Genomic DNA, 12,270 nt, shown 5'->3' with positions numbered 1-12,270 from the left:
CGGAGTAATTCATTTACTCAAACAGTACACTGACTGAACCGAGCCAGATAACGAACGAAACATTGACTCGTTCTCGAGTCAAGAACCGGTTGCATCGGTTTTCGGATCACCGGTAGTGATGGGAAGTTCTGTTCTTCTCCGCGAACCGGTTCTTTCGGACAGTTTGATTCAATAAACCAGTTGCCGAAAACGGTTCTCACCAGTTATTTTGCACTCGACGTAATGACTTCAATGGCGATGATTGCCCTTGATTCAAGCCTTCGGTTTACCCGCGCTCATAACATTAGCACAGAATCGGTTCAGAATCAATCACCAAAAGAACCAGTTCGGTTCAGACGCGCTGTGTGTCAGTCTGAATCACCCATGCGCAGTATCATCAGCTCCTCGGTTTCTCGAATCGCACGCGTCCGACAGAAACGGTTCTTGACTCGAGAACGAGTCAATGTTTCGTTCGTTATCTGGCTCGGTTCAGTCAGTGTACTGTTTGAGTAAATGAATTACTCCGGGATATTGGTTTATTTGAACTCAGAGGGAGTGTCAGCCATGTTAAAAAAGTTAACAGCTTAAGTCATTTGTGGATTAACGCTTATTGTTGACGCGAACCGTTTCAAACGATTCAGTTCGATTTGGTGAACTGGTTCAAGAACATCCGGTTACATCGAGTGATTCGTTCGCGAACCGGATGTGCTGTGAACGGCGCGCTCATAACAGACCCGGGAGAGAAGTCAATGCTGAATAAAGTCGTAGTTTTTGATATTTTTGGACCAAAATGGATTTTTCGATGCTTCAAAAAATTCTAACGGACCCTCTGATGTCACATGGACTACTTTGAAGATGTTTTTATTACCTTTCTGGACGTGGACAGTATACCGTACATACATTCTCAATGGAGGGACAGAAAGCTCTCGGACTAAATCTAAAATATCTTATACTGTGTTCCGAAGATGAACGGAGGTCTCACGGGTTTGGAACGACATGAGGGTGAGTCATTAATGACATAATTTTCATTTTTGGGTGAACTATCCCTTTAACCCAGAGAAGGATTTGACGTTGCTCTTCCTCTTTTTTCAGTTTCAGTTTCTCTTCTTTCAAGCCTAGTAAGCTTTGAGAAAAACATGTCCTTTATTTCCCTGAAGAGGCTTCCTCTATTTTCTCTCATAGTAAGGTTTTCATGTGAGATTTTGAGCTGAAATCTCATTATATTTGTATCTCTGTGTTTTTCCCCTTATTTATGAAGCTGATCCTGTTCTTATGTAGAAATGGTATTTCAAGATGGTTCTGCTTTTAGTTCTTTCTTTAACAAAGTTATGATAGTTTTGTATTTAATTTCATTATTATCTTTTACACTGTTTTCAAACTGACTTGTAATTTCAGTTTAGCCTTTGATAGATTTGCAATGGATTCGAAAGTTACAGTTTCATTCTTTTAATGCACGTTTTTATTTTATTGTTAATCCTCATGTTGAGTTCCACTCGTTTTGACCCCGAGAGGATTTTCATTTTCCCAAAAATGCTAGTTATTGCAGTGGACTAAAACTTACAGAATTTGCTCAAAGGGTGTAACAACTTTCCAAAAAAATAAAAAACTTTTTGTACTTTGTTGCAGTTAAAAATGACCGGCATACAAAAATTGCTTCTTAATTTCTCATGCTATTTTGTTACCAAATTATGATTCAGTTGTTTTCTTGTTTTCTTTCAGTTAGCACATGTTTTGTATTTCCCTTTAGAACTGCTTGATCTTAGGCTTCATTGATCTAAATGTATGCATCTAAAATCTATAAATAATGCATAATTTTTTTTTTTCACTCAAAAACTGAGGTGCATGAGCTCAGATCAGCGAGGCCTACTATTAACCAGTTCTACAAAGAAACACAATACCAGTGCTAATCGAAAGAACAAGTTGCCAAAAACATTGAATTCAGGATTTAGCGATAATACAACCTGAGAGATTTACACGCAGTTTCTAAAAGGCTGGTCATTTGTAACTGGAAACAGTAAATGGGTTAAAAGATTTTCAACAGCACATGGGTTTAATAATCACTTGACGGACAGCACGTAGTTAGTTGTCTAAAGTAAGAGAAACCTTTTAAATATATAGTTCCCTTTAAACCACAACAAGATGTACGTGTGCATATCAGGAAGGCGCTTTTATTAAAAAGAAACCTGACCACAAATAATCATCTCAATAGATAACAATGCTGAGGAAAACTGCAGCAATTATAATTATTTTATATAAATTACTAAGCCATCTTTCCGGCTGTTATTTTAGTCATGATGAAGCAACAGTACAAAGAATTCAGCAGTGTAAATAAATTTTAGCAATGTGCCAAAAAAAAAAAAAAAGTGCAATGTGCAGTTTGCATTCTAACCATTAGAATTATTAACAAGTAACAAGCGTGAGATGATCTTGTCAGCAGATACGAGCGCTAAACTGATGATAAAGTCTCACCTGCGTGAGAAAGCTACAGTCTAAGCAATTACTGAGATGTTAACTATCACAAAAGTGAATCCGCTCTTGGTGTCCAGTCATATGTATTATAGTAAGGTTTCTCATTGCTCACAGACATGTTCTCTTGCATGTCTTGCAGTACATCCATCCCAGACAAACGCAAGAGGCATTCTGTGTAAAGGTTTTTGGCAAAAACAGTATTAAATCAGTGAAGCAGCATCTAAACTCGTCCTGAGCTGATAACCCACGTTACCGTTTAGGTTTAGAATAATCACGTTTTTGTTTTTGAAAGAAGTCTCTTCTGCTCACCAAAGCTTTATTTATTTATTCAGAAATACAGCAAACACAGACAGTGATCTTGTGAAATATTCTTACCATTTAAAGTAACTTTTCTATTTTAATGTTAAAATGTAATTTCAGCATCATTACTCCAGTCTTCACCAATTATAATTGATGATACTCGAGCAGCAATTACTAATAATGGTTCTTATTATAAATGTTAAAAAGATTCTTGGCTGCCTAAAATTAAATTTTTTTAAATTCTTTGAATAGAAAGTTAAAAGGAACTGCATTTATTTGAAATTGTGTTAGTCTCATTTTCAACCACCAGATGTTTCACAGAATCCAATATGCAAATGCTTGTCAACACTCTTTCTGTGTAATGCTGAACTAAGATAACAGTGAAAAGCCTTCTAAAAACACAAACTGCTGCACTTACACCTCATCATTAAACACCAGTTCTTTTTTTACACCGGCTTGATTCTCACCTCTCTTTGTTTTTACAGGCAAATTGTGGATTTTCTCAGCAACGAGGGACACATTTTCTCCACCATTGACGAGGACCACTTCAGATCAACAGACAATGAAAACTAATTACATTTTTGGCAGATCTACACTGCCTTAATAAGCCTTATCTACATAGTGTTCATGAAAAAACAAAAAATTTCAGTTAAATTTGCTAATTTTTAATAAAAGCACAGTCATATAAAGCTATTTTCTTTCAAGTTCAGCATGCCGTAAAGAAAAAGCAGGACATGATTTACAATAAATGTTCTATTTGTTAAACCTTGCATTGTCTTTGAGTATTGAGACACAGTGAAAAGTATTTCCGATTAGCATTAGAGGTGTGGGTGCAGTGGAGACTCCATATTAGCTGGTGCTTTTTTTTTTTTTCTTCTTTTTTTGATTTCTTAGGTTTCTTTGGAACGTCTTGCTATGAAGACAGCAGAATACAAGTGTCCTTGAACTAATAAAACAAGCTTTCATGGGGGTTTGTAATTGCATCTTCGATAGACTCATAGTCATGGTCAGAGTCAGAGAGTCTCTGTTCTGTGTTTTGGAGGAAGAAAAGGAAAGAATAGATTAGTATACAATATTTCAGCTCCTTGATGGGCGATTCCAAATATCTAGCTAGCAACAAACATCTTAAAATGCAAAGAGAAACGAACCTGATTTGTGTGCTACTGTGGGGCTTTTCACATACGTATTGTGCACACTGGTCAGGTTAGTCTCAGCTATCGATGAGCTTTTCCTAGGCAGGAGTGGAGGGGGCTGGTCTGGAGTCTAATGGAGTTGCACGAGAGAAAAAAAAAATAAATGAAATTCATAAGCTGCTGAGCCAGCTAAACAAATAAGAAAAGAGGAACATGTGATGATAGTTTGTGTTTCTGTTTAGGCACGCATAGTTACCATCTCACATGGTGCTTGCAGGAGACTTTATAAGTGATGAGTTATGCATGTACCAATAGTTAACCCAAAAATAAAAACTCGATCATCATTTACTCACCCTTGACATGTATTTTGTTCCACCAAACAGAAGGAACTAATAATATTTGCCATGATGAATGACATGCTCTTGTTCATACAGTGAAAATGAAGGAAACCAACAAGCTTCAATGACAAAGTGGTCGATGCAACTTGTGTGATGCTGTCCAAATCTGTACGTTAAGTTTGCACTAATACGTATTGAAAATTTGTCATCATGTACCTCGACTGACCACAGTGCTGTAAATCTGCATAGTGAAAATTTTAACAATTCACTGTGAATTACGCCAGTGGGGTTTTTATTCTTCAATGCTCTGCATTTTGAACAAATTAGTTGAGTGAATGATTCATCGACTTCAAGACAGTCATGTTTCATTCCTGAATTATCTATACTTATTTTCCATCATTTTGTATTTCTGTATTCAAAATGTTATTTTGAAAATATCGATCACATACAGTAGCATTACTTATGCAGTTGTAATTGCTGTGTTAATGCCTGCTGACCTGCAATACACTTCAGACACAGCCTTTCTGCCAGCGCTCCGGTGTGCATATAGGTTTTTGTTGATATACTGATTTAATTTAATTGGCAACAGTCCTATAGTGTCTTATTATTCTAATTAATTCATTTCATAGAGGGAAAGGTTATTTCTGTCACTAACAGTAAAAAATAATTGCCTTTTATTGCATTTGTTATTACATTGACTATTTGTTGAGAAATATCTTTATAGATCAATTATGCTGTCTAGACTGTGCATAGACATCCGTGTATGGACAACATAATAGTGGCTATATTTAAATAAGCTATAAAGAAGTACTAGAGTTTCATATTGACCCAAAAGTTGACGATTTAAACAGACTACATGATACTTTAACGGTGCTTTGTCATTATTGAAGGTTGACCGCTTCCATCCCGAGTTGTTTTCACTGTATAGCAAAGAGCATGTTAGAAACGTTGCTAAACATCTTTTGTTTCACAAAGCAAGCTGTATGGATTTGGAACAAGATGATAATATTTTTGGATGAAACTTGCTTTTAAACGTTCCATGTAAATATGTGAGCAATTGATCTTTCCATCGCTCATTAACATGAACCACACAGGGGAATTTTGGAAAATGTGGTAATAGATAATCCCGTAATGGCCGATCTAAGAATGACTCATTACGAAACCTTGGTATTCATGTTTGAACCCTGCATTTCTGTTGTAGTGGGTGAAATAAAAAGTTCATGCTTACATCTTCTGGCGGAGGTGGAGCAGGAGCTCGTTTTCCCTTTGTCTGACCCAGAGAAAGGTTGTCGAGCTGTTTGGTCACAGCGCTCCTTAATTTTGATGATTTCGATTCAGACTTGGAGGACTTCTTAGGCACTGCTGAAGTAGATGGCTTCCTCTTTGGTGGACGAGGAGGTGGTTCCTCAATTTTGCACACAAGTTTATGATATTCATAGTAGAATTTCTCTGTCACCTCAGTGACTGTCTCTACATGACGTTCTGGGGCCTCGGACCACGGCAGATGATCGGAGGTGAAGCAGAGAGACATTTGTAACCAGCGTACTGGCAACTCAAAGCACCGGTCTGGTTGATTCGGTAGGCTTGTCAACACTGTGGTCTCCGTGAAAGTCTCCTCAAGCTTAAGTGCTGGTAACCCCATCAGGGGATCTTTCTCTAGCGCTTTATCCCGAGTCACCACTTTAACATCCAGAGGCAAAGTGCTGCTTATTAAATCTGTTAATTTATACTTCTTGTTGTCTGAAAGGTTTTCCACAAAGTTACCTGCCATAAACAGTGGCAGAGAGATTTCCTCGCTATCCTCTTCCTCGTCTTCATCATCCTCGTCGTCCACCACCTCCGTAGTCCGTTTGCAAATCAAACATTCTACTTTCTGAGCAGCTCCAGATTTATCCCCGGGTCCGTTCATCAGCACCTTTCCCAAAACCTCCAGCTGGTCGCCGACACTGAGCGCAGGCATTCCCTCTTCCTCCACCGCCTCGCAGTGATGAGTCACGCTTACTTTCAATCCTGGAAACTGAGAAGATGCCAAGTATAGCTCGTACACTGATCCAAATTCCCGGGCCCTTCTTCTCATTCGTCCACCATAGCTCTTGGAGATGATGAAGTACTGTTTTCCCTTCCTCCCCTTTGGAGTTGAGGCTAATATCATTGTTGTTGTGCCACGACTATGTAACACGAGATGCCTGCCTCTTTGCAGTTCTTGGAACCAGCTGCAGTTAAAAAACTGATTGCCTTCTGGGCCATCAATGATCTCTGCCATAGTCGGGAAGGACTCCACTGGCTGAGTCGCAACTTCAGTCATTGATAGCGGTGTTATGAAAACTAAATCCTGGAACTGATCTGTCACGTCCTCGACATCCACTTCCAGGCTGGATGGGAACTTGACTACGTTCTTCCTCACTATATGTAAAAAAAAAAAAAAGAAAAGAAAAAACAAACATTTATTCCAAGACCATTTCCATGCATCAAGCCTCTATGATTAGGCATTCAGTCCTGCTGCTGGAGAGCCAGTGTCCTGTTGAGTTTTAGCTCCATACACACCTGCCCGGATGTTTCTAGTAATCCTGAATTAGGATGTGTTTAATTAGGATTGGAGTTAAACTTTGCATGATAATGGCCCTCCAGGAGAATGACTGGACACCCCTGTTCTATGACAGCTATACTCAGTCCCAATCATGGAAGACAGCAATTCTGCTCCAACACACTGGCCTGTAGATTTTAGGTGAACCAAAAGACCCTGGTTAGCTGGTTTAAAACTGTTAGATCAATTGGAACTAAACTTTAAAGGACAGTGGACCTCTAGGAATAGGATTGGACACCTCTGCTCTGTGCCACTCGTGGAGACCTCAAATTCTGCTCCGACATATTGGCCTGTAGTTTTCAGGCAAACCCAAGGACCTTGATTAGCTGGTCCAAGTGTGTTAGAGTTACTGCTAAACCCTGCTGGTACATGGTGCTTGACTGGGGGATCTGCAAACCACTCTTTGAGCTTGCTTTCACTGACTTGCCAAAAAAGTAATTTGATTAAATCACAAGCTGCTTTTGATGCAATCATCAGAAGTAATAGTACAATTCATATCAAATAATTTCCACTTCAGACTTCTTTGCTGATTATATTATTACGTTGCTTTCAAGGAAAGTCAGTTAACTCTGTGACATGATAAGGTCATTTGCATGACCTTAGGTTAGTTTCTTTAGACATGCAAAACCAACTCCTATCTACTCACATGGGGAAATACCAGAATCTTGATCGGTGTTTGACTGCATCATTTCAAATCAGCAGGGGAAAAAACAAAACGCATGCAATATTTTCTTATCAAAGAGCAAGTTGGTCCAGCCAATGGACACCCGATACATTTCAGGACAATGATGGTTTCTAAGAGAAGTGGAGCCAGTTGGCAATTGGCTCTTTTTTATAATGTATTTTTGTAGGCCAAAACCTGGAAACGATTTCACATTTTAGCAGATTCAGACTCCTTTTAGTTGTCATTTTTATGCTTCACATAAAAACAAAACTGCGTCCACAACAGCGGCAACCTCCCGCTCTCTCTTGTGAAGCCCATATGGAAGTGACTTAAACTGTAATTCATCGGCTGGCTGCAAAAGGGAGTCAATCCCATAGACTCCCCATGTTAAAATGCCCAACTTTACAGCAGAAAAAAAACATGTTTACAGCCTGGTTCAAAAAATGATTTTGGTCTATATTGCTAATTTTGCCCTTCATGACAACTGTGAGGGGGGTGAATTTTTTTATAACTCAGCCATTTAAATTATATTAAGCCTTAAAGTTCTGCATAATTAAGGGCGTGGCCGCTTGAGTGACAGGTGGATTGCCGCTGTTGACAATGCCGTCACGTTAAGTGGGCGTGGCTTCAGCTTTAGCAACCAGCTCCCGCCTTTTCCCCATTTTCAATTATCCGGGAGAGTCTCACGGTGATGCGCTGCCAAGATGGCGACGGCCCGCTCTGCACACTTTGAGCTTCAAAACCACTCTACAGGAGTCTATGGGTGACGTCACGGACACTACGTCCATGTTTTTATACAGTCTATGGTCCACACTTCAGTAATTCAGAGTAAAAACATAATACAAATAGCTAATAAATGAGAATCCTAATAAATAAACTAAAATTCACCAATTTGTTAAGCAGCCTAGAAGTGCAGCTCGTCTGGTTCCATTGTTTGGAAGTCAGTGGGTTTCTGAATGGGTTTTTTGGTAAACGGCTGAAATGAGGACTGTGGTTCACACAAGTCGTGCAAGACAGTTTCACGTTTCATTCTTAACATTTTACTTGGCTTTAAAATGGCAGTTGCTGATAAATGGCTAAATGGGACACCAGAGTTTGGGCACAGCTTAATTTCTGCAATAATCCAAAAGCCAATGGAAAAATCCTGTTGGGTTTTTGTCGAGGGAACCAGGGTGATGCTAACTTCCTGTGCTAAAAAAAAGAACAATCTGTGCTGGACAATTATGGATTTGGCTTTGGCACCAACAACCTTTCAGTGGGACAGACTTGACAAATATTTACCAGGTAACACTGTTGTACTTACTATGCATGATGGCACTAATTTCATACATTGGGCTAAAAATCAACACGCTTCCACTGTTCTTCTCCGCTGTATTGCGGAAGTGACGGCTGCTCAGTCTGGATGATGCCATGATTTCCTGTAGAGAGTAGCCACGGTCACTTTGGCACTCGTAGAACTCTCCTCTGAGGGCCATAGGAAGGAGTATCTCTGCAGAGGCCATGTTCTGCCCCACCACCTGACACCGTGCCAGTCTTTCTCCATTTCTGGCGACCTCCACTGACAGCAGGGTCAGCTGTTTTCCTGCGGGTAGCGTGAAGTTGTCTATAGTCAGCTCGTTTTGGCATATGAAGGTGAAGGAGCCGCAGGCGTCCACTCCAACAGGACACAAACCCACAATTTCCTCTATTGTATTGTAAGGTAGGTCCTCAGGGACGAGACTGAAGTGACCTAGAGAGATGCACAGTGTGTTAAAATCAATAAACTTGCCCAGTTAGCTTTCAGTTTACAAATTAATTTCCTTGAACAACATCCTCTTTGAAGGGTTAAGGTCTATAGCATCATGTCTTATTTATGGATAGATAACTGCTTTGGATTAAGCTGTCCCGGGTGAAAAAAAATGCACTTCCATTATGGATTTAAAGTGCTCTATTTGCATGCATGCATTTTCTTTCATACTTAAGATAAACTTAAAATCACCAACTGTTATTTTGGGACACCATGAATATGAACTAAAACATTGAGTGTACTACAAGTGGTAACTAAATCCATTTTTTAAACAGAGATTGTATGTTAAAAGCACATTTTAGTTCATATTTATGGTGTCCCAAAATAGCAGTTGAGAACACTTAAATGATCTTAGGTTTATCTTAAGAAGAACTAAATCATATTTTGTTCAGTATATTAAGTACAAAATGAAAATAAAGCATTTTAAGTACATTATGGAAGTGCACTTTTTTCACCTGGGGTTTTTATATTTAAATATTTACATGTAATTGTTTTTAATAATAATTTCTTCTTTCCCTTCAATTTGGTTTTAAATGCATGATCCCAATTTAAAGCATTGCTTGGTTTGAACATCCAGGCACAATATAATGATGGACGGATAGGATCTGTCCAGTGGCTGGGAAACCTGTTTGAAAACAATCTTTATTTATTTGGAATTCCATTTGGTGACATTAGAACACGTCAATAACACATTTTGCCAGTAGATTATTTTCATCAATGCTTTAAATGGAAAATACAGCTAAATCTATGTGAATCCTGTCCCAGCTTACTTGTAATCATATGGGCTGTTATTTACTCAATAATGTAAGAAGAGGTTTCACTAGGTCCAGATACTCAACTCTAGTTTATATTACTTTACTTGGAAACACCTTGCTGTTGTGTAGTGGCTCACCTGGGTATTCAGTAGGCAATTCAAAAGAAGCTCCAGTTTCAATCTCCTCACAAGATACAGACAGAAGCTCTAAACCAATGACCTTCACCAAATCCCCAGTCGATAAACACACTTCACTCCCTGAAAGCTCATAAATGGAACCTAAAAACAATAACACATCATCATGCTCTATTTGCATAACTTCCTGGGTTCCTTTTATAAGAATTTCCTGTAAAATGATAAGATGGACTTTGATCGCAAAGTCATACATGCCATAGCCTCCTGAGATCAATAATTAAAAAAAAAAGTTGTAAATTTCCTCCTCCTTTTGTTTTTGTATCACATCGTTACATTGTTTTGAGTATAAGAAAAAACAAAGTATATTCACTACATGTACATTTTTAGTTTCCATGCAATTTATTTTTCTATCATTTGTCCTCTGTGAAACAAACGGGGGAAAAAATGTTGGAAAAAGATGCACACTAGTGCCTGTGTTTAATAGAAATCAGGTTTTCAGGACTTTGTCAGCTCCAGGACACTTGCACCTGAACCAAACTCTGCACACAGATTCTCAACCATGGTATGAAAGATATTAGAGAATGATTTGATATACTATTTTACTTTACACAATATGAGGGTAAGCATGGGTTTTGCTATTATAAACAGTGTATCTGGTTAGTCTCTAATTTGCATATTTATGTGTTCTTTAGGCAACGTGTGATGAAAAAATAAGTATAATAATGAGAGTAATACCCTAGCAACATTTTCATATAAAATCTCATGTTTCATAGAAATATTGATATATCATTTATTTCCCTAATCACTTATTATGTCTACCTAAAATGCCTGATAAGCATGTCCTCTACAGTGGATATATATGCTCCGAAACCGCACTAAAAGATATTCTTTTAAGAAAAACTATTTGAAAATGAGTCTGGATATGGTATGATCTTCCTCTGTGATGAGGCATAGCTCCTGTTATAGTTAGCAGCCTTTGTTTTATTGTACTTTAATCAAATGTACAACATTCTCTTTATTTAAAGCAGTGGTTCTAAACTTGGGTTGGGTCGCAGGTTTGTTGTGTTCAGCGTGGGGAAAGTGTAAACTCGACCGCTCATTCGCTCTCACATCTACTTGTACTGAAGGTTTTATATGCACATTGTTCATTTTTATTGTTCACTGTTTTCAAATGTAAAAATTGGTCAAATCTAAACTAAACAGAAACAGCATCATATACTGGGCAATTCATGCATGTTTCTAAAAAGTGCATGCCTGTTTAATACACGGGGTCGCAGATGCATTAAAGAACTAATAAGAGTTCAACATCAAAATTTCATTATTTTTACATCATTGTACATCTCTGGGACTAAAATCAAAGTCTCAACACAACATGCACAAAAAAAAAACACTCTTTCCCCATATTACAAAAAAATAATATTTTTAAAATACACAAAAAACGGAGAATCATTAACAAAAAAAACACAATGAAAAATAAATGTATGGACATAGTGGAACACAATAATAATAACAATAATAATACAAACTTTGGGTGAAGAACAGTATTATCTTGCTTCTTGTTTTGTGTTTTTATGCATTGAGAAAGTCTCCTACAGAATATGCAGAAAGAGAGAGTATATAAATCATATAACCCTACCCTGGAAGTAAACCCCAGAGCAGATCTGCAGGATGCGGGGTAGAGACTGTTGATCCAGACAGCTGATGAAGACTCGCAGAGACTGGAGGTCTCCCATCTCTCACAGCGAACAGACACTCACGCACTGAGCTGCTCTTCTGAGTGCGCGCACTAGAGCTACGAGTTCAGACTCAGAGAGGAAGTCTCAGAGGAACTCGCTGCACACAAGCCTTTGATTTGCATGTTTAGGGATTTATTTATTTATTTAAATAGATACATTTCAATTCAGTGTCAATTATTATACGTGTAATTTTTGTTTCAACATAGAATAGCTGCATTAATAATTAATGTTTTTGCGGTTTCGCTTATGCTGTCATCCTGAATAATATACAACCGTCTCCAGTCCCGGAAGGCGAAGTTCCAAGTCCTCCTTATATGGCGATGGCTAAGCTCATTAATATGAATTGAGCAATACTGCTATTGGTTAGTCTTCCTAAAGGGGCGTTCAATCGC

General features: G+C 38.3%; 2 protein-coding genes across 2 annotated transcripts in view; one reads left to right on the top strand and one right to left on the bottom strand.

Moving 5' to 3' along the window:
• Positions 1-3,513, top strand: part of rpa2 (replication protein A2) — a 41,266-nt gene extending 37,753 nt beyond the window's left edge. The window contains exon 9 of the mRNA XM_042740414.1: positions 3,234-3,513. Within this exon, the coding sequence (XP_042596348.1) occupies positions 3,234-3,321 (88 nt within the window). The 3' untranslated portion in view covers positions 3,322-3,513. The remainder of the gene's footprint in view (positions 1-3,233) is intronic.
• Positions 2,132-12,160, bottom strand: themis2 (thymocyte selection associated family member 2). Its single transcript, XM_019119350.2, has 6 exons — positions 11,779-12,160; positions 10,146-10,286; positions 8,771-9,196; positions 5,448-6,622; positions 3,897-4,011; positions 2,132-3,777 (listed from the first exon to the last, which is right to left on the bottom strand). Exons 1-6 carry the CDS (start codon positions 11,873-11,875, stop codon positions 3,695-3,697), a joined length of 2,037 nt encoding a protein of 678 aa, XP_018974895.2. The 5' UTR covers positions 11,876-12,160; the 3' UTR covers positions 2,132-3,694.
• Between the last annotated feature and the right edge of the window lie 110 nt (positions 12,161-12,270).

Source organism: Cyprinus carpio, chromosome B16 (assembly GCF_018340385.1).
Source record: "Cyprinus carpio isolate SPL01 chromosome B16, ASM1834038v1, whole genome shotgun sequence".
NCBI classification, from domain to species: domain Eukaryota; kingdom Metazoa; phylum Chordata; class Actinopteri; order Cypriniformes; family Cyprinidae; genus Cyprinus; species Cyprinus carpio.
The sequence above is the reverse complement of the archived record's forward strand: the minus strand, read 5'-3'. Positions and strand labels throughout refer to the sequence as shown.